Below are 22095 nucleotides of genomic sequence, written 5' to 3'. Positions count from 1 at the left end.
GTCTTTTGTAAAAAGAGGAAATTCTGAGAACTTGCAGATAAGGCTTTAGGTGAAAAAAAATAAAAGGTATACAGTGCAAAAGGTGTCTTCATGTTTTTTCCTGATATAATTTATACTTGGTCTCTTTGCACCAAATCCGTAAGTCCTCTCAATCACACAAAAATGGCACTAAGGGACTGGAGGAATTTAAGGCAAATGTGATAAAAAGTTATATATAGCCAAGTCCTTTTCCAACTTAACTTATACTTTTATTCATTATTTTATCCGTTTACACCATCTTTTCAAATAAAGCCAACTTGTGAGTCCTGAGACTCAGATTTTCCTCATGGTATGATCTCTGCCCTTCATCTCAAGGGTTAGAAGAAAGTTAGAGGAACAATTTAAATCTAAATGTAAAAGGATAAAAAGACAACTCTTAGCTCTTCCATGCAGAGTATCTATTACTGATAGGCTAAATATTGAAAGGAAAATATTGCATATTCTAACCCATTGGTGGGCAGAATGCAGCTTCAGGCTTGAGCTGATGCTGATTAACAGAGCAAGCCTGCTTTGGTTCAGACTACTCTATGTGCTTTTATGTTGAGTCAACTTCCATCATGCACTGTAGCACAAGTCCTATTTACACTGAAATTCCTACCATCTTGGAAAACCAGGTGTCATAACATGCCAATCTTCAAATGTAGTCATACTTCAGGTCAGCCCTATGCAGACAGGACAGAGCTGTATTTGAATTAAATTCCTGGACCATAACATAATGTTGCAAAAGTTGACAGCAACAGCTAAATCCAGAAAATGTTCTGTCTGATTTACAGTTTAAGCTGTATCTGATTTTAACTGCTACAATGTAACTGTATTCTTACTGAACTTCCTAGCACAGTAGTAATTACAGCAGGGAAACTAAAGATACTGAAACTTCCAGAATGAAGGTAAAAGATGAGTTCATTTTAAATTTTGCATTTAGATGAAGATAAGGTCATGTTTGGAATAACCATATAAACCAAAATTTAGATCAGTATCAGAACTAGGAATGGAGCAAGAATTAGTATTAGGGTAAAATTCAGAATGAGGAGTAATGCTGATATGAAGAGGGGTTTGTGAGGCCTTTTAAAACCTATGAGTAAATCAGTGTAGTGCCTTTGTAACCTTAATGCCACAGGTAAAGGACCCAATTATCTATTTTACAAATACTTTTACGTTAGTTATCTGGAATCGGATGAAATAGTTAATCCCTTCAAATGTCCTTACGTGACATTTTGGTCAACAAAGGTACACTGCAAGTCTTCAAACCATGTGCAATCCTTCTGAATATTAATTTTAATGGTGAGTCAACATTTACACTTGATTTAACCATGCCAGTTAAAATCTCCCATATCACCCGCTAATATTGAGTTAATAAAAGCTTCATGCTAGCAGCCATGCCTTGACCATACAGAACAACCAAGAAAAACAAAGATGGAGCTGAAGCACCAGAGGCTTAATGCTGCAGTGCACAAAGCCGCTATTTCAACTTATCATTTTCGGATACGTACCCAGTACAGCACGTCTGTCCAGCCCTCCATGGTGATGCACTGAAACACCGTCAGCATGGCAAAAGCAAAGTTGTCAAAGTTGGTAATGCCGTGCTTAGGTCCCTCCCAGCCTGCCTTGCACTCCGTGCCGTTCTGGCACTGCCGCCCGTGCGCAGACTGGGGAGCACACGGAGAGGGATCATCTTCTGCAGGCGTATCTTGAAGGAGAGGCGGGGGAAAAAGGACAGGAAGAAATTTAACTGCTGTTAGACACACTGATGAACAAGTGAAGAATATTAGTTTTTGACAAATACATTTTGCAGCGAATTTGACAGACCCTTCTGAAGACACACAAGAAACAGCATCAATTTCAACTACTGGCAGAGGGATGTTTTATTTTGCTTCAATTTCAATTTCTTCTTGCAAAAAAAAATGGCCAAGCTGCCAAACTTTACAATTGCAAACAAAACACACAACTTTTAACGCATATTCTTCTAATAGGAAGAAAAACGCCCTTCAACATTAGAGGGAACACCAGGTCAGGTTTATCATGCTTCCTCAGGCCACACATTTCTAAGCCATATTTTCATACTGGGCTGGGTTAGTCATGGGGGTAACTGCAGTATTGTAGGATCTGCTGCTGTAGGAAGCGGAGCCCCTGCAGTTGATGGGCTTAGGTGCTCTGGAGATAGGATGATACGATGCTGGGCTACTGCTCAACTGCAGCAGAGCCTCTGGAGCTCTGCTCGCTGGTAGAAGCTGTGTGGCATTTTATTAGCAGTCATGTGGTACTCAGGAGCTCTGTAAGACTTTAATGCTTGATTATCCACCCTTTACTCCGTACAGGTGTTTCCAGAGGTCCGGGAATCCACACAGCAAACCTGCTTAAATACTTTGGTATGTGAAAAATGCTACATAAAGCATTTTTATAAGCACATAACATTCCCCAGTGGGAGTGTTTTTAATAAGAGCCTTGTGATACATTTATAACAGATGCAGTATTCTGATCAAATTTACACCATGCCAGAAATAGTAATATTAGAATTAGATGCTGTAATGTGTAGTAATTGTGTAATAAGTGTGTAATAATTGTGTAATAATAACAGCACAGAGGAAAATATATATACTTCAATGATGTGAAAACAACTGAGGAGTCATTACGGCCCTAGCACCACCTCCAGAAAATGATATTTGCAAACATTATAACTGCAGAAAACAAAGGACTTCTGAAATAACTTCCCCCCAAATGCTGTTTTCTTGGTTATGAGCAGAACTGGGTCCTAGTTACTGGCACCCACAAGCACAGAGGGTATCACTGCTGCTCAAATTGGGTAAATCAAATAATAAAGAGCAGATAGTAATATGCAAGACCAAAAATACAATTGAAGAGGTTATTCAAAAGTTCTTTCCTGATGGATTTGATGCAATTCTTCCCATGAACATATCCTTACTTTGTCATTAGCTGCACTTCTCTAACCACAGTCATAGCCTGTGATTGAAAACAAAAAGGGTACTGGTCCTCAATTAGATATTCCTTTACTCTCATACAGATTTAAAAAGAAGATATACTTAGGAATGGGACTAATAATAAAATATTAGAGTCATTAAATTCCACAATGCCAGCTCATTTCCAGCTTGGTCTGCTAGTGGTGAAATCATCACTACTTTAGTGTTGCTCGAGCCTCTGGGAGATTCGATAAAAAGCTCAGCTTGGCTTTTAGTGTGAAAGAACCACAAAAAGTCTACAAAAAAAAAGTGACAGTTTTGCCTGTAGCCTTTAGAGTTCAGCACCTGAAGTGCCTAAGAACAGAAAACTAAACTCTTGCTCTTGAGGTAGCCTCTCTACATCAAAGCTGGTTCAAATCCAAGGGGCAGAAGAGAGGAACTACCACTCTCCTGAATGCCCAAACACACACACAGGAGGGAGCAAAGGCCACCCATTTCTGCAGCCGGTACAAATGCTTCATTATATGGGGAAAGCTTCCCTCAGAAAATCATCATTTATCACCTCTTTCCGCCTATGCTCTTGGTCTGAAGGCACCTATGAACTTGCTGCTTGGCAACTTCTCTAAAATCTAGCCTCAGGTGGCTTCAGTTGTCTTTGGTTTGTCTCCTGTACCTGCTGTTGCTTGTGCAGCACATGGCTAACCACACCTGAGCATGGCTAACCACACCTGAGCATGACTAGGTGACCACGCACTCTCCAAACAACGCAGCTTCTGCCCAGTGCCAACACAGCTTCTGCTCACATGCCCACTGCATGGAAACCTCTTCAGATGGTTGTCCTTTCACTCAGAGGGACAAAGTCTTGCAGAAGAAATGAGATTAACAAAACCGAACCAAGTATTTAACCAGTAAACAGAGCTCAGTGAAGGAGCTGGCCTTAAAATGAAAGTGCAAAAGGATGTTTACATTCACCCTGGAGTTTTTGTTTCAATGCAGCAGGTAGATCAGCAGCACTGAATTGCTGCTGCTCCCAGCACCTCAGGATCCTAACACGTCTGCTTCACACTCGGTGTTCTTATTTGCACTAGCACTCACAGACTGTCATATGGCTGTGTAAAAATTCCCCTGCCAGAGCAGGAGCACCTGATACTTTGCACTGGCAAAGATCTTTACATAAAAGACAGAAAACCCAGGAAATGGGCTCCATATCATAGATCATGTCTCTTACCTATTAATCCCCCTTGTACATGGTAGCAGGTCTTATGCATCTTCCCCATGAATAACTCCAGTCCAATGATGGCATAGATAATGATGACAAACAGCACCAGCAGGGCAATATGCAACAAGGGGACCATGGCCTTGATAATTGAATTTAAAACCACCTGGAGACCTGCAGAGAGAGAAGAAGGAAGCACTTACCAGTGAGGGAACAAAATTCAGAGGAAGCACCTGCGGGAGACTATAAATTGCACAATAATATATCATTTCAAACTTACTTCCCCATCACCACCAGAAACCATTATCTTAATGATGTAAAGATTAAATTTAGGGAGGACCTTCCCTCCAAAAGATTCCCAGTGTTTCACAATTTAACACTGCAGCTTGAACCCCGGGCTAAAATAAAACAAGTATTATCTGACCTGTCATTGAAATGCCACCACTGTGGGGAAGGAACACATTAGCTATCTTGCCTGTTCTTGAAAACCAGACCTAAGGCGATCCCCAGGTAATATTCAGATGAGCTAATGCATAGAAAAAGCAAAATACAACCAGAATTGAATCCGGACAAGAAGCATAGTGAGACATGCAAGAGAATAAATACCAGGGATAAGTATTTATATAAGAATAAATACCACAAAGTGTGCGGAGGGATGGCAAACTGAAGCTTTGACCCTGTTTAGATTCTGGGCCCTCCCATACATCAGATCAGTCTCAAAGAGAAGGACCACCAAGCTCCTTCTGACTGGGAGCTTCTGGCCTTCTTGGGATCTCTCTGAACTTTAGATCCATCTCATCTTACTTTAGTCCAAGCAGAAGGAGAGTTAGAACCAGCAGTGCTGTTTTTGCACCAAGATTTAGGGATGACTCTGTAACAGATCTTGTCCAAGTCTCCAGCAAGGAGCATGAACAAAATGTTACTACACAGTTGTTACAGGATGAGACTAGTGTAATTCTTACTCCTGAGCCAGCCACACATTTCCAGAATGGCGCTGGCAGTGACTTGTAGCATCACTTGCCAAAGTGATGAGCAGCTGCACCCTCAGATGCATCTGACACAATCTGCAGATTCACAGGCCCCTCGGTGTCTCCTTCTCCTCCCTTGTAAAATCAGAATAACAGAGCCAGTTTCAAAAGCCTTGCATTTATGAAGTTCTTAAAGTTATTATTGCAGGTAGCAGTGACGGTGAGTGCTGTCACTGTCATGTTATTAATACTGGATGTATTGAGAGACCTTTAGGACTCTATACGAATAGCCAGATCAGAACAATTACAAGCTCATCATTTTGCAATGCCTGAGAGTCAGAAGCCATTAATGTCTCCTACAAATGCTGTCATCTCCTCAGAGAAGTTGATATTAGCTGTGATTTTTGAAAAATGTGATTCATACGTTGTAAATGTCTGTTACACAGACATTTGCCAATGTCTGCCAAGAATTTGTGATAATGATTAACTTTTAAAACCTATCATCTAAGATCTTACATTTTCCTTTTTATTGCCTCCCCCCCCCTTTTTTTTACAAATTTAAATTCTTTCTAATAAGAATGACACGTTTCTTGACAAGCACTTTTACTTGTAGACAATTCACTTGTCAACAGACAACTAAAGGCTGAGATTTCGCATTTGCTTACCAGCCACGGCGCCATGCAGCAGAAACCATCAGAGGTGGCATTAGCGGCCAGGTCAATAAGATCATTCACTGTCTGCTAGTAATCCCAAGTTGGTTACTAGCATCTCTTTAGTCAGAGTCATTTTTTTTCCAGGTGTCTGCAATCGATTCAGCTGTCTGTTAATGTCCTATACTGCCATTCAAGGAGGGAAATACTCAGCATGAAACATTCTGGCTTTAGTAAAGTGTTCCTTAAATGGAGTACAACACTGACAGAATAAAAAAATATCGTTTACAAGAGTGGGATGTTAGCTCAGTTACTCCAGGCACGTACTTTGGAGAGGTAATCTCACAGATGAAGAAACTGTTGATGAGATCACATGGGGCAGCCAACATTTTCCCCCATTCTTCCTACCTGCTCACCTCATTATCTACTGATTCTAAATATATAGAGAAAGAGTATTCCACACCAACATAACTCCATTCATATACAACAGAAGAGAATGTGAAGTTCCCCAGAAAATAAAAATAATGTCACAGCTTTTCCAAAACAATGTAAAACATTTTTAAAAGGTTAAAGGTACAGATGTCAATGAACCTGAAGAGACTGAAACATTGCAACTGCAAATATTTGTAGCTGCAAATGCATTTACACAGGAGCAAAAGAAAGTCTCTGTTTTTAGTGATATTAGGAGCTTCATTAATCCTAACTATAGCCAAGACAGCAAGATCTAGAGTTCTAAGACCAGGTCTTGCATTACTTACCCTTCATTATCATTATTAATTGATTTAACTTTCATCAAAGGATTTACCCAGGGATTTGAGAGGGTAGTGAGGACAGGTGAGGACAACGATGAACAAAAAGCGCTCTCATTTCAAAACCGGGTTCATTATCTACTACAGCACTGAAGTGCTGTAGCGTAGTGCCTATGTCCAGAGGAAACAATATCAACACAAACCAATACTGCTTGTGTTACGAAGCAGTGCTTGTAAAATCAAAGGCTCGCACCATAAAGACGAGAGGGCACGGTGTTTAGAGAGCCAGGGGGAACATGCACCATCAGGAAGAGATTTACAGGTGCTTCAGTCAGGGTAATTGGAGAAAAGCTTCTTGAGGATAATAAACCAACTTTGAAGGGAAGAGCTATTGAATAATGTTATCATGAACTGATGTGTGTGCTCTGCAGCACCTTACTAGGGCAGTCTGTTTTCAAATCCAGATGATTTTGCTAATTAACAAGCAGTATATACATTACCATTAAATTATTTAGAGATTTTCTGCAAGTATAAAACCACCAGCTATGCAGCCACTTTAGAAAAGCTCTTCTAAAAGTAGAAGATGCTACTTTTAGAGCAGCAAGGGATATATATGCACATCACCATGCTCCTGGTATTGCTGTCAAGTTTATTGCTGCAGTACAGCTGCTGCGAGTAAGTTACCTTATTTTTCTCAATTCAAGCTGCCATTTGCAATATCAACAACTGTTTCAGGGAAAGGAATGAGGAACCAGACCTAGACAATCATAAAAGTCTACCGTGTTAAATGGAGAGAGCAGATGAAGAAGGATGAAAGGAACAAGAAGCGTCACAAACAGGCAGAGCAAGCAGAGGCACTTTCTTTTTAGGAATTACCACAGAATCACAGGAAGGCTGAGATTGGAAGGGATTTCTCAGATCATCTAGTCCAACCCCCATCCCTGCTCAAGCAGGGCCATGTAGAGCACATTGCACAGGATCATGTCCAGGCAGGTTTTGAATATCTCCAGAGAAGGAGATGCTGCAGCCTCTCTGGGCAACCTGTGCCAGTGCTCTGTCACCTTCACAGTCAAGAAGTTTTTCCTCATATTCAGATGGAATTTTCTGTGTTGCAGCTTGTGCCTGTTGCCTCTCATCCTGATGCTGAGCACCACTGAATAGAGTCTGGTCCTATCTTCTTGACATCCTCCCTTCACCTATTTGTATACATTGACGAGACTCCCTCTCACTCTTCTCCTTTCTTCATAGGAGAGATGCTCCAGTCCCTTCATCAACTTAATGGCCCTAAACTGGAGTCTCTCCAGTACCTTCATGTCCCTTTATACTGGGGAGCCCAGAACAGGACACAGCACTCCAGATGTGGCTACACCAGGGCTGAGTAGAGGCGGGGGATCTCCTTCTGTGACCTACTGGCAACAGTCTTCTTAAATCAACCCAGGACAGCCTTGGCCTTCACAGCCACAGGGTCACATGGCAGGCTTATGGTTATCTTGTCCACCCAGCCCCCTGGGTCCTTCTCTGTCAAGCTGTTTTCCAGTAGGTCAAGCCCCGCCGTGGACTGGTACATGGGGTTATTCCTCCCTAGGTACAGGTTTGTATCATCAACAAACTTGCTGAGGGGGCACTCTGCCCCTTCCTACAGGTCATTGACAGAAATCCTGAACAAGACTGGACCCAATATTGACCTCTGGGAGGCACCACTAGCTACAGGTCTTCAACCACACTCTGTGCCCCTGATCACAACTCTGGGCTCTGCCATTCAGCCAGTTCTCAATGCACCTAACTGGTCATTCATCCAGCCCACACTTCCTGAGCTTTCCCACGAGGATGTTATTGAGACAGTGCTGAAAACCTTGCTGAAGTCCAGCTAGACAACATCCACAGCTCTCCCCTCATTCACCCATCACAGGAGGCTGGCAGGCTGGTTAAGCATAACAACAGAACTGCCTGTCTTTCAGCTTGTGCCCATTGCCTCTTGGCACATTGCTGGGCACTACAGAAAATAGTCTGGCCCCATCCTCTTTACACTCCCCTCAACATATGCTTCAAAACACTCCCAAACCATGTTTTGAAATCTGAAAAATGCAGACTGGTGTTTGAACCGAGCAGCAGTTCTCACAGCTGATCAGATGCATTTCTGCTCAGGGTGAGTCAAGGTGAATCATCCCCTTACAGGCAAACAGAAAACCTTTTCCAGCCAGTCGTGAGAACTTCTACATACTTTTACATGCTCTTCTGCTATACAGAGGAAAGAAAGGTGTTGAATTTACAAAGAAACTACTTCTGTGTTTCAGCTCACACATGCTCCCAGCCTCTGAACATAGCCTCTCCACATGAACATATTACTAAACATGGGTTCTTCTCACACTGGGTAATGCAGTCCCTCCTACCACTTGCCTGTTGCATGCTGTAATACACCACCACACATCGTCAGGATTTTCTTACTTGTAGAGACACAGGACTGCACTTCTAGCAATGAGCCATGCAGCTATAATTGTAATTATACTGGCTTTTTGACCTGACCTGAGGTCAAAAGCTGGCCTCTGGATTTCAAGCAGATGATGCCAATGACCACCTCCCCACAGCAGGGCTGAGAGCTGGGTTTTCACACTGCTTTATAGAGGCAAGCAAGCAATGCCATCACTGACTAACCATGAACGAAGAGAAACACTGAGCCCTCAATCTACGTCATGGCAGGTAAATATAGGAGGAAATGTTTTTCAAATATTTGGCATTCTGAATGCATTTATTCATTTGTAGAAGCTCTTTCCATGTGCTAGATACTCTCCAGACGTCTGGGAAGGCAGAGCCTCTGCCTGAGGAGCTCACTGAGGGTTGGACAAAAGAGATAGCTGCACAGCGGTTAGAAAAAGTGCCACAAAAGGGACTGTTTGCAGTTTTCCAGATTGTTTTTTTTTTCTTCTGTTAATAATTGAAGATCTTAAACAGCTCTTAGCATTTATTTTAAAAGCACTCCAGTTTACCTTTGGAAAAAACTCTTGGTTGCATTCTGTTAGCTGACATTGACTCCATAAATGTTTCAGTAAGCAAAACATGTTAATGCCATTCCCTGGACTCATAAGATTTTAGCATTTATTTACCCTGATAAAACATTTTAAATATTTATTACATGGAAACGACGCTCCTTTTTACGCCGGGTCAAGCCCTCTCCTACCATCGCTGCAGGACAGTGTCAACCTGGTGGTTTAGAGCACCACTGGAGACCATGAGGGATGCAAAGAGGGAAGGAGAGCCTCCAGCGATGCAACATATTTCTTTCCCAAAGCTGTGGGAAATCCCCTGTTTGGGGGATGTTGCAGGTGTTTTAGAGCCACGGTTTGGTGCTGTACTTTTCTCTCAGGATAATGTTCAAACATGCGAAGGGCTGGCTGGTGCCTCCTCAGTCCATCCAGTTAATGAGGAACATGCTCATCTGCAAGCATATAAGTGTCTACACCTAAAGCAATGGGATTACCTACATACTACATTGTGTACTTACAAGCCTTTTTGGATTTAGACCAATGCTCAGCAAGATGTCACAAAAAAAAAAAAAAAAAAAAAAAGGCACACCGGACCCAGCTGCTAAAATGCACTTGGCATTGTTGTTGTGTGGAACATATCCAAGGAATATAATGGTAGGCTGGTCCCAGGAAAAAAAAGAAAAAAAAAAAGGAAGAAAAAAAGAAAAACTCGCTGCCTACACTTGGAGCTTTCCAAGCACAGTTTTCTCTTGCAATTTCGCTTGCCTTTAATTTTGGACCAAACTTGGTTAACTTGATTTCTTCTTCTAATTATATCAGTAGCCTAGATCTTCAGAGAAAGTATTTCCTGATTCTCCACCTTGATTAGCTTGTGCAAGGCTATCTTTTGCCTACACCATAACACTGCTTGGATCAGAAGTATGAACATGCAGAGTCTCACACAGATGACCTTCTAGGAGCAAGGGAGTGAGAATAAAAGGGAAAAGAGAGGACTCGACTCCCCCCTGCTTTCCCCATGAACACATAGCGTGCACACACACACAGATTTCTGTAGCTTAAACAGTGCCAAGGGTGCAGGAGGTCCTGCTTTATTTTTCTGTGTTATTTTTCTTCTAATATTGCTCAGAAGAAAACTACTACTTTCTGCAAGCAAGGAGAAGCAGGGCAGGAACTGTGACTCAGCACAGAACCTGAGTCAGATCACTTCGGAGCTTATGCACCATCCCCAGCCATAAGCTAAGCCTGCTCAGAAAGCGCAGGTGTTTCTGATGCTGTACAAAGAGAGTGACATGACACAATCTCCATCTATAGAGCACAAGCTATGTAATTAGTAATATTCCTCAAAGTGAATGTTTATCACTTAATAAACAGGGACACTCTACAAAAACTGGAAAACCCCAGATATTCATTAATATGAAAGGTCTTATCCCAATTTTAAATAAAGACTTCAAAATGACAGACACTTTATCACAAAAGCACCCACAGTCATAGTAAGATACCCAAGACGAGAACATCTGAAATGGGTTTTGAGAGATAATTTTGAAGGCTTCCCTCAAGGGAACTCCAAAGGGAACTTAGATGGCACAGTTCAGTTAAGGATAGCTGCACAGTAACAATTCAGGGGGTCTGTCCTTTACTGGGTTGTCAGAGTCTGAAAATATTAGTAACAGATTGCTGGACAAAGCATATTCTGTGGTGATAGTGGATAGCTCCTGGGGCTGCTGATACAATTTCTATTTCATGAATAAAAGGTATAACAGAGAAGGTATTGGAACAGAAAGGCAGGGGCAGGGCCCCCGATAGAAAACTGTCCTGAGAGCAAAGAAAGCTAGGAACGACACTTTTGAAATGAGCAGATAATGCAATTTAAACGAACACACGATTCAAAATCACGCCCTAGATGAACAGAAAAAGAAAGTTTTTGCATCTGTTCCCAATATTCTCATTCTTCTCAGTTCAAACTGTGTTTTCATCGACTTTGCAAACCGAAATCCACACACATACAAAAGGAGGTTCACATAAATGGGCAAGAGTTTGTGAATATAATTGTTTTATATTTGTGAAGTCTTGCAATAGTGCCCTTGCCTCATCCTCTGAGGCGAGAAAGGAATAGTAGAACAAAAACAAAAGCCACTACAAAACCCCACTCTTTCTTTTGGCTCTTTTTCTCCTGGGAAGGAATTCATCTTCAGTGTTCCCTGCTTGTCAGTGACCTAACTTGGGCAACCAAACCATACAGCTGGCCCGCAGCGGGGTGGCCACAGAGCCCCAGCTTTTGGGCTCCTTGCCTCTCCCCGGGAAGAAAACTCTACTTCCACACATAGGAAGGGCTCAACATGTTTTTACATCTTTTTTTTTTTTTTTTTTTTCTGAAAGGAACAACATGTCTGCTTTCTTTTGAGGTTGCTTGCTGGTCAGAGGAGCCTGCTCATCTCTCTGGTCCCCACAAGTTAGGTAGCTCAACTTTAACTTAATTTTAATCTCTTTTTTTTTCATCAGCCATTTGAGGCATTTCATCCTAGCTCAGTTTGGATCCTCAGTTTGAGGATGCAGTCCAGGGGATCTTCTAAAGTCTTTCAAGGTAAAAACATGATAGAGTGTCCTTCACATGGAATTAACAAAAAGCAAAGCAGCAACAAGCTGCATGATGAGAATTAGACATCACGAAAGAAAGACTAGATTGATCAAGAAAACAAATGAGACATTTAAATTAATTTTGAGAGAGGGGTAAAGACAAGGTCAGAAATTCACTCTCAGGCAGGAATGCCTAAAGATGGGCTATATAACAGGGAAGGTGGAGTGCACACAGGAGCCCTGGCAGTACCTACACACACAAGGATCAGTTCTCACCTCTTTCCTGACGCTGCTCCTTCACTGGTTTACACAAGGCTATCCTTTGCCTACACCCTAACACTGCTTGAATCAACAGTATGAACGGGCAGAGTCTCACTCAGATGACCTTCTAGGAGCAAGGGAGTAAGAATGAAAGGGAAAAGACAGAAAGCTCTTCCCTTCCTTCCCCACGCATGCACATGCGCCTGCACACACGCATGGATTTCTGTAGCTAAAGCAGTGCCAAGGGTGCAGGAGGCAAGCGCGGGAAGTAGTCTTGATTTTCTGCTGTCTGAAGGATCGTAGCCTTTCTGAGAAGACCACGCTTGGGCTCACTGTGAAGGTTTTCTCTGTAATTTCTCTGTAATTAATCACTGTGAAGGATCACAAATAGGCAGAACTTTTATTTGGCCTCCTCCCTGCACAGCTATGCAAAACCAAAGACAGTCGGTCAGAGATTGCACCAGTTCTCAGTGAAATGATCCATCTTTTCCATTTTATTTAAATTCTTCTTGCTCAAGCAAAGCTGTGTCATAAAATTGCCTTCCAGAATCAGGCAAAGGAGCAAATTTGGGTCCAGGAGATTCAGCGAGAAAACTTGCATAGGAATTTCTTGAGAAGCTGTAGCGCCTAGTGCTCAAGTTAACATGAAAACAAACAAACAAAGAAAAGAGCTGAGAACCATCTCAACTAGGATGATGATGAAAGAGCTTTCAGAACTCCAAATGCAGTCTGTACACAGCTCTGAAAGAAATATGAAACTATGGATGCCTGCAACTGTGTTTAAAGTGGTGTAATAAAAGAAATGGACTCAAAACCTGACGTTATTATAAATACACTAACATTTGAGTGGAGAACTAATGGCTGTCAGGTTAAAAATGCCATTCCAAACTTGCCAAAATCTTAGAATCATGAACAGTGTTATTTTTACCTGTTTATTGTCATAGTTTTCTAAGGAGGATGTTGTCCCTTGGGCTCATCACTAAATATGTCTTCAGTTTTCTAAATAATAAAGATTATCTTAGTTGGCTGAGCTCCTTCTCTTGAAACTCCTCCTAACTTATCACTTGTGATTAGATTTGAAAAAAGGTAAAAACTAGTAAGATAAAAACTTACTGATTAAGAGTGATGGTGCTAATGTAAAAGCGTATCCAGAGATGAATCCAAATCTTTTTTGCAGAAAAATATATCGATGACAGAATTTGATCCTTCTGAAGCTCTCTGAGAAGTACCCTTTTACAAGTCTATCATCATTGGCATATCATTAGCTATGCTAATTTTCATCTCCTGTGAATGGAAACGTGTACTAGCTAAATCCTAAAACTTTTTAAAGGGCTATCCACACAGTAGTGCAGCATTATATATATCAAAAACAGGATATATAACACAGAAGAAGAAAACTCACACCAGCTTGAAAGGGCCCAATGAGCATAGTTGGCTAGTGTCTAGACAGACACAGCATCACCTTCTCAGCAGTACTGCATACGGGGTATTCAGGAGTATTTGGGAAACTTAAAAATAAAAAGATGCCTGGCAGGTTATGGAGAGAATCAAGGTATTCAACCACATGACATGTGCACACCGCTGTATTACTGTCTTCACGCACAAGTGGAATTTGTTTTTGTGTTCTTAACTGCTGAGAATACTGCTAATGAAAACGCATTCTCTAATGCTAACATCCATGAAGGTATATAGCCAGACACATGTAAACAACTTTGCTTCTTAATTTTAAGAGCTAGTTTGGATTTGTGGACTCATTCATTCTGAGATATATTTAGGCCATCTTCAGAATATCTAAAATTCCAGCTTTTTGTTTTCCACAGTAGTAAAACTGATGCTTTTCAATTTTATAAATCTGATTAGTCTTCATAAAACTCAAGTTTGAAGACATCAGATAATAAAACACCTGCAGAGAGGAAAAAAAAGCCTTCTTTTAGCTCACCAGGTAACTCCAGTATGTTTGGACAAAAAAAAAAAAAACTAATGGCTGCAGTTCTTGCAAAGTTGTATTTGTAATAAGAAAGAGCGGTTCTTTATTGATACTTTATTTATTTGTAAATTTCTTCACGATTTGCAAAATTCACAAGGTTTTTGTTTATGTTTTGGTGGAATGCATTGGTACAAATTCTTTATTTACTTTGAATACCTTGTCCATGTATGGAGCTTTCAAGAGAAAATCATAGGGCTCTCTTTCTGCACCGAATGACTTTTAACTGAATAGTTAAAAGTTAAATTCTTCCAGTTGCTGATGGACATCTACACATATAAATCTATGTGGAATTTGGCTTCCTTTAAATGAAGTTTTTAAGTGCAATTAAGATCTGAAATGTTAAAAGCAAGACAGGGGCTAAAGCTTGAACTTAAATTTTCAAAGATATTGGGAGAAAAGAGTTGAGATTCAACCCTAAATTCTGTCATTAGGCACTGTTTCTACTACAGCTCAGCCTGGCCCTTTGTAAATCCTCACCCCATTGCCTGCATAGACATATGGCCATATTGGTTAGACTTTGGACCAAGGCTTTAACTTGATTTAACAGAGCTCTATTGTTTTGGTAACTGCCAGTATATATTAAAAGACTAATGTACAAGAATAATCTGTAAGAAAAGTATAAATGCAGGAATGTGCAAAGATTGCTCAGCATGCTGCTAAAGAAAAGGAAGTCAGTTATTGCATAAAAATCACTAAGCCCATTGACCAATGAAAAAGAAGACAGAAATCTCAACCAGGCTGCTAGCTTAATGTGTTAACAATAACAGAGTGCAAAACAACAGATGATTATTGCATGCTATGTAGCACTCGCTTTGTCCTAATTCTAATTTCAGGTGTGCCCTGCTGCCTTCAAAAAGGCAAAGTCACTGCAAGAATGGCATCTGATTAAAAGATGGGAAGCTTGAGAAAAATTTAGAGAGGAGGTTTTGCAACCCAATCTTGAATAGTCTGAATTTTTATAGATTTTTCCACTCTAGAGCCTTCCTAAATTCCATTTGCCCTATGAAAAAAAATGACAAAAATAGAATTTTGATAATGAACTATTTCTTTTATGCCATGAGCTATTTTCTGTCAAAAATACTTCCGATGAAAAAAACATTGAGCAGCATTAGTATTACTCGAGTTGAGAAACAGCGATTCTTTGCAGAGGGCGAGCAGATGTTTTCTGAATCGTGATTGATGTGGCAAGCCAAACCAGAGGAACATAACTTGAAACTGAAAAAATACGAGGCAAAACTACAGAGCTCAGACAAAATAGTTATGTCAAAGGGTAACAAACATATGGGATGGGTTACTGGTACATGTGTTAAACAGGGACTGGATTTGCTTCTGGGAAAAGAGGAGAATAAGATAGCTGATCTCCTTCCATTCTGGTAGAGGCATGAAAACCTTGATAAAATATTAAAAGATTGGGCAGGTGGGCTGAAATTTGCCTTTAGTCAATACAATCCATGATCAGAATACCAAATCATTTGCTCTGTCAATTAATACTTTAAATACAGAAAAGTTTATTAGCTGTTCATACCAGTCAATATGCCTGTGTTCTCAGCAAGCACAGTAATATCAAGCAGACAAAACTAATTTAATTAAGGTCTCTAGTAGATTTACATAGCTATTTAAATCTTTAAATATATTTACCCAAATTTGCCTCCTCTCAGCTATGTGTACCTTGTGGGCTTTTTTTCTTTCTATAACACTTTTACAAGTAGCAATATCGGTACAAATCCAGATCATCACTGAAAAATAATTTGTTTGGAGGCTAAACAAGAGACTAAAAATTAATTCAGTGTTTGAGAGAAATAACTGAATGGTCCTTACTCTGTGCCTTGCTGATATTTTTATCATGTTTTGTTAGAGCACAACAATGATTAAAGGCATCTAATGATGCTTTGGAAAGCTAGGATGAACTAAAATCATTAATTAAAATGGTGCTAGGGCCTCTGGAACATCTATGCACCTCTCTGTCCTAAGAAAAACACTATTCTACTAGAGCGTTTCCCAGTTCAAAGGCAAATCCTAGCCCTAATATGCTAGCCACCTCCTCCAGAGAGAAGGAGAATGTTTCAGAATTCCAGAGGCAGATTAACAGCACCAACTCATCCTAGGGAAAATAAACATAGGAGTTCAAATCCCAACGCGCTGCTGCAGGTAACAGCTACAGTCTGCTCGTGCACTCCTGCCCCGCGAGGGCCTGGACAAACCGACGGCCGAGCAGCGACGCGCGCTGCTCTTTCCAAGAAGAGGACAGGTGACGTGTGCCAATGTTCGGGCCCCCGAGGACAAGGCTGCTGGTGGTGTGGGCTCGCTCACGGAGCCATGCCCTGCGTCCATTCGGAATGAGACCTCTGGGCATCGTTTGAGCAACAAAACGCGGTGGTGCAGAGAGTCTCTGATACATTCAGAACAATCTGAAAAATCTCCTCTTGAGCCAAGCTAGCGGTTCAGACCATCTCCTTGTCTTTTCTTTGATGTCAGCCTGGGATTTATTTTCTTCAGTTGGAAAGGACTCCCTACGCCCTGATGTGATCCCACATTATGGGGTTGGGATATTTTTTGTTTTGTTCCATCAGGAAGACATGGTTAACAATCACTCCAGCACGCGCAGTACCTGATAGGATAAAACCTGACAGGGTTATTTGGTACATTTGTAGTTACTGCTATTTTTAAAAGACCTACACGGCACAGATCAAATAATAAATATTTCCCTGTTTTCATTGGCATTCCTCAAACGTTACAGAAATCTTTATTACAACAAGAAGTCTGTGCCTCTGTGAATAATCTTCCTTGCTAAGATAAACCTCTTGTTGCTACACTTGAGTTAATCTCTTCTGTCATAAATTACATCATTTTGCAGGTTTCATGCCTCAAAGAAGTACGATTTAGATCCTGACTATGTAAACCCTACTCACAGGAATGATCTTTACCTATGGGAGATGCTATGCTGAAATTAAATTACTCCCCTGAGTAGCAGTGACCTAAGCAAATAACAGGCTTGTAAGCCTGTGAAGAGTTTTAAGTTAAATATGCAGAAATAAGCTTAATGAGGACATTTGGTTCAGGCTGTTCTCTCCTTTTTTCTGCTCTTTTTCCCCATTTGTACTGCAAGCACAACAAATTGGCCACTTGAGATTAAAAACAGCATGGCAATGACATGGGAAAGGTGATGCAACTTGTCCTCACCCGGTGTTGGGTGTGTTGGAGAGATGGTACAGACATTTGAGCAGTCTTGGTCAAGAATGAAGGAGCATGTAAGAAATCTGCATGACAGCATGTTTACCACAGCCTTCAGGGCCCCAGAGAGAAGGAAGGAGCTGGCTTGCCAACAGCTGACATTATTAAATGCAACAACAGCAAAGTTCTAAGGCAGCTTAAGGTTGGACACCAAGTTTGGCCCAAAGATATTTGCAGCAATTCCCTTTGTTTTCAGTGACCTTTGACCATAACAGGTTCAATGGTTGGCTTTTTTTTTCCCTCCCCAAGGATACTGGTTCCTCCAGCTGTCTTAACTCTTTCATATCTTTGCAGACACCTTTCATACTGGTAGCTTTGACTGGGCTGCCTCTTGTATCTCCTCACTGTTCAGACCACACTGAAGACAACCCAGAATCCTCCTTTCATATGATATTCACATCACAACCTTACACGTGCTGAAAGGGTAAATTGAGGACCCTAGCTCAACCAGTGACAGCGTACAAATCCAAGCAACGTGCAACGTAGAGGAGGACCTAGCCTGCTTTATCAGAAGAATACACATTTTGGGAAAAAAAAAAAGAAAAAAAAAAAGAGGTGTTCCTGACTGCCAGTTAGTATTTGGTTAAAACTTATGACTTAATGCATACTATATAAACTATATAATGTAGTGTAAATTTTCTTGGATCTTGTGGAAAAAAAGAGAAAATACAGTTGGTTTTTAATTGTGCTTTCACAAAAACCAACCAACCAACCAACCAATCAACCAAACCCCAAATGCAAGCCATATAACTGCACAGGGTATGTTTATTCTAATGGCTGCGAATATCAAATCATTGCAACATTCAGCGGTGGTGTTTTAGTGACTGGGTAAGGAACGACTAGCGCAGCACGCTGAGATATGGAAAGAGCTAAGAACCCACACAGTTGTTCTAGGCCTCATCTTTAGTCTCTTTGTAAAGTATTTGGGCACATCCAAGTTGACATGATGCTACAAATGGGAAAAAAGAGTTTCCCTGGGGGAAAAAGTCTATCATAGTCAAAAATCACCATTTCTCACCGCCTGCTTTATACAGGATAGGCAGAATTTAAGGGTTTATTGGAACATACTGCAGCAGGAACTGGACTGTCTACACAGTGCTTCATCCTTATCCACTGGCATAGCTTTCTTCACGCATCTATTGGAGGGATTTTGAGGCTGCTTCAATTACGCTTAAATTCATGTTGGCCTCTGGACAGGTTCAGCTTTACAAGGGATTCACAACAGAGGGGATGTTATGCCTGTTCTCCCTCCCCACCCCAGCAAGGTACACAACCTCCAAATCAAATGTTAGTGGAGACTGAGCTTTCAGTTCAGCACCATTTTCCAGCTTACAGTGCTAGGAAGCATTGCGATGCACAAAAACCATCAAAACCTTTTATATTTTTTAATAAATCATACAAGAGGAAATACAGCTACCTGAATGAAAATAAGAGACAGATGATTTGCTTAGATTTACTTTAGGAGGACCATGATAATGGGTTTTATATTTCTCTACTGTATTCAACCCTGCAAGTTGCTCTAAGTTTTGCAGTAACCCAGCAGTCCCCTCATGTTGTTCTGTTGGTGGGAGGAACCACAAACTATGAGATCTTACACATATAATTTACCTATAATTTGAAATTATTGGATTAGATAATATTCCTTAAAAAAGAAAGAGGATAAAAGCATTACTAGTTTTAGAGATAACAACAACCTCACTTGAAAAACACAGGTTGCAGCTTAAACATTTTGCAAATATTTGTAAGTCTTTTTCTCTTATTTCTACCACAAAACCTGACCATGCACTGTTCCACTCACAAAAAACAAGACAGAAAAATCCAGTGCTGTCACTTCCTGGGATTTCCTTGCTTCACCTATCTGCACTGGTATTGCCAAAATAATACACACAGCTGTATGGCTTTGCCAATAGGGCATCTTGCAGATGGGGTATCATATATAAATCTAATAACTCAGTTTAATCAGGCCATTGCAAGTAAACTCAGAATATGTTGTCACCCATTATGAAGTTTAAAGCCAATCTGGTTAATCCCAGAGAATTTTGGATATAGATGGAAGGTGACTGAGGTAATGAGAAAATACCACAATGAACATGGGATAGTGACCATTCCTGGGACTGAGAAGGCAAGGTAAATTCTAGCAGCTTTAATAAGGAAGAACATTTTGGGGCAAATGATCAGACTGCTATAAGATAGACCAAAATGAAAAAATTGTGTCGAAATTCTCTACTCAGAGACACCTTGTCTGAAGTTCTTATCTCATTTTAACTAAAAACATAGATTGAGCAAGTCATATGCTGTTGTTTTGCTGACAGAAAGATATCACAATGTCATGAGAAAGACCTGGCTGAAATTCCTTCCTCATACTCTGTTTTCCAGTTACGCAATCACTACACATCAAGTGGGTCATGCATGTTCCGGTGATAGTTACCTTTGCAATCTGTTTTTGGGCAATTGTCTCTAGCTAGAACTCAGAGATCCACTACTGAAGGTTGAGGACATTACATACTTAGCTCTTTGTGGTTCTTATTAAAAAAAAAAAAGGAAAAATAGCAAGTTTATCAGAAAAGACAAATTTGCTCTCTAACTTTGGTAAAGATACTATGTTCTTCTTTTCACATACATCTGGTTGGTCACTAGAAGATCTCACTGACAGTGCAAAAATATGAAGCACAACAATTACTGATCAGATTAGATGGCATTTGAAGATTTCTAGAAGAGTTTATAAATTAAATTTGGCAAATAACATATAAGCAATGGTTAATGACAACAATGTAGCTACACGAAAACAAAGTATAACATATAAAGAGTATGAACAGAATGTATGAGGTGATATAATCAAGCAGCATGAATTTACTTGCACGAAAAGTGAATAGAAATGGAATTTATTAAGTGAAATGGGTATGAGTTAGCATACGTAGGAGTAACTGATGGCCCTTTCCAAGAGTCAGGAATGATTTTTTTTAATTGGATCATGCTTCTCCACTGCCAAATTGGATGTTTTCTTCGCCCTCCTCAAGCACTAAAGGTTTTAAATAAGTTTTAAAATGTTTTATTAAACATTTTAAATGTAAATGTAAAATGGAGATAGCAAAGTAATCAACTAAAAACTACTGACACAAAAGGTCTCTGACTTGAATCTGTCCCTAGAAAGCTTTGCAATGCTTTACCCCTGCCAAAGGAGATGCAGGGTAACAGTTTCCAAGGCACTAAAAAGATCATGTTTTTGTGTACTTGCTGACTTTGCATTTCTCCACTTATGGCCATCAGGAGTATTGTTTTCCTTCTCTCTCTTCTCTCAGACCAATACATTACTCTTAACACCATGTTAAGATGGATCCTGCAATGCACGAGGGGTGCTTTTTATCAGGAGGCTGCTCTGATAGAATTACACGTATGGAATAAAGTATGTACTAGACAGATTGTGTTAGTGTGTGACAGTAAACAGAAGCATTGAACAGTAGAACCAGATCTGTGTATCAAAGATCTAACGAGTTTATGTCTGATTTTTAAAAGTAGTTTACCACTTACAGACCTAAATCATTCATGTTGTTCACCATCAATGGTAAATGTTAACATCAAGCTAAACAGACTTGTAGAAGCAATATAACTTTTAAGAGTTTAAAATGTTTCACTTAATTATCTGTTTGTTTGCTTTTTCTTTTGTTCATAGAGCAACAGCCTGCACTGGGAAGAGGAATATAGGAAGCATCTAACTCTGACATACACCTCACACAGTTACAAAAAATCTATAATTCTTCCCACTTTGATAGAAGATTTCAAGAAAGGAGCTCAAATATTTACTCCAGAAACAAACAAACAAAAACCCTAAACAATTCCTACTGCACTGCTTGAAAATGTGTAAATACTAAATATCAATTATTAATGATGTAATGGGCATGCAAAGATATTACATTACAGCTATTAAATCAGTGAAGATCTTTGTCATGGTGCTTCAAGTTTTTTGCGGTCTAGGTACAAAATGTCTATCTCATCTTCTAAACAAAATGATTATCTCCTTCCTTATCACTGGTGGGAATACTCATATAATCATATATGCATATCTAATCATATATATATGATAATCATATATATATATATATATATATATCACGTTCTCTTAAGCATTATGGGATATTTATGCCCTATCACAGTCATCTTCTTCAGTTATGGTCTTCAGGCTTTGTTCAAATCAAAATCTTTGATTTTAAGAGGCACTGAAGTAATCTGGGGCCTGGGATAGTTTGATCTTAACAAAAGTTTTCATCAATATCTTTAGCTTTCTGCCCATGAATGAATCAACTTGTTTTCTTGTAGATCAATCGCTGTGTTGAGTAGCCCCTGAATTCTTCATAGCCAAAAAGTTTTCTGGCATGAGCCTCGTCCTGGGGTCTAAACTGGGTTGGAACCGACAGCAAAGGGATTCTTGGCTCTCATGCTGCTGCCCTCTACCTGAAGCTTTCAGACATCCATGCTGGCCCAGATGTGTAGCATGGTAGTCAACATGATGCATAGAGAATTAGAAGC

General features: G+C 40.2%; 1 protein-coding gene across 1 annotated transcript in view; it reads right to left on the bottom strand.

Annotated features, from left to right (window-relative positions):
- Nucleotides 1-22095, bottom strand: part of CACNA1C (calcium voltage-gated channel subunit alpha1 C) — a 427407-nt gene that overhangs the window by 164664 nt on the left and 240648 nt on the right. The window contains exons 6-7 of the mRNA XM_088521659.1: nt 4183-4344; nt 1530-1726 (exon numbers count right to left, since the gene is read on the bottom strand). Of these exons, the coding sequence (XP_088377785.1) occupies nt 1530-1726; nt 4183-4344 (359 nt within the window). The remainder of the gene's footprint in view (nt 1-1529; nt 1727-4182; nt 4345-22095) is intronic.

Source organism: Tinamus guttatus, unplaced genomic scaffold (genome assembly GCF_059628265.1).
Source record: "Tinamus guttatus ecotype Peru unplaced genomic scaffold, ASM5962826v1 Tinamus_guttatus_pri_ptg000125l, whole genome shotgun sequence".
Lineage (NCBI taxonomy): Eukaryota > Metazoa > Chordata > Aves > Tinamiformes > Tinamidae > Tinamus > Tinamus guttatus.
The sequence above is the reverse complement of the archived record's forward strand: the minus strand, read 5'-3'. Positions and strand labels throughout refer to the sequence as shown.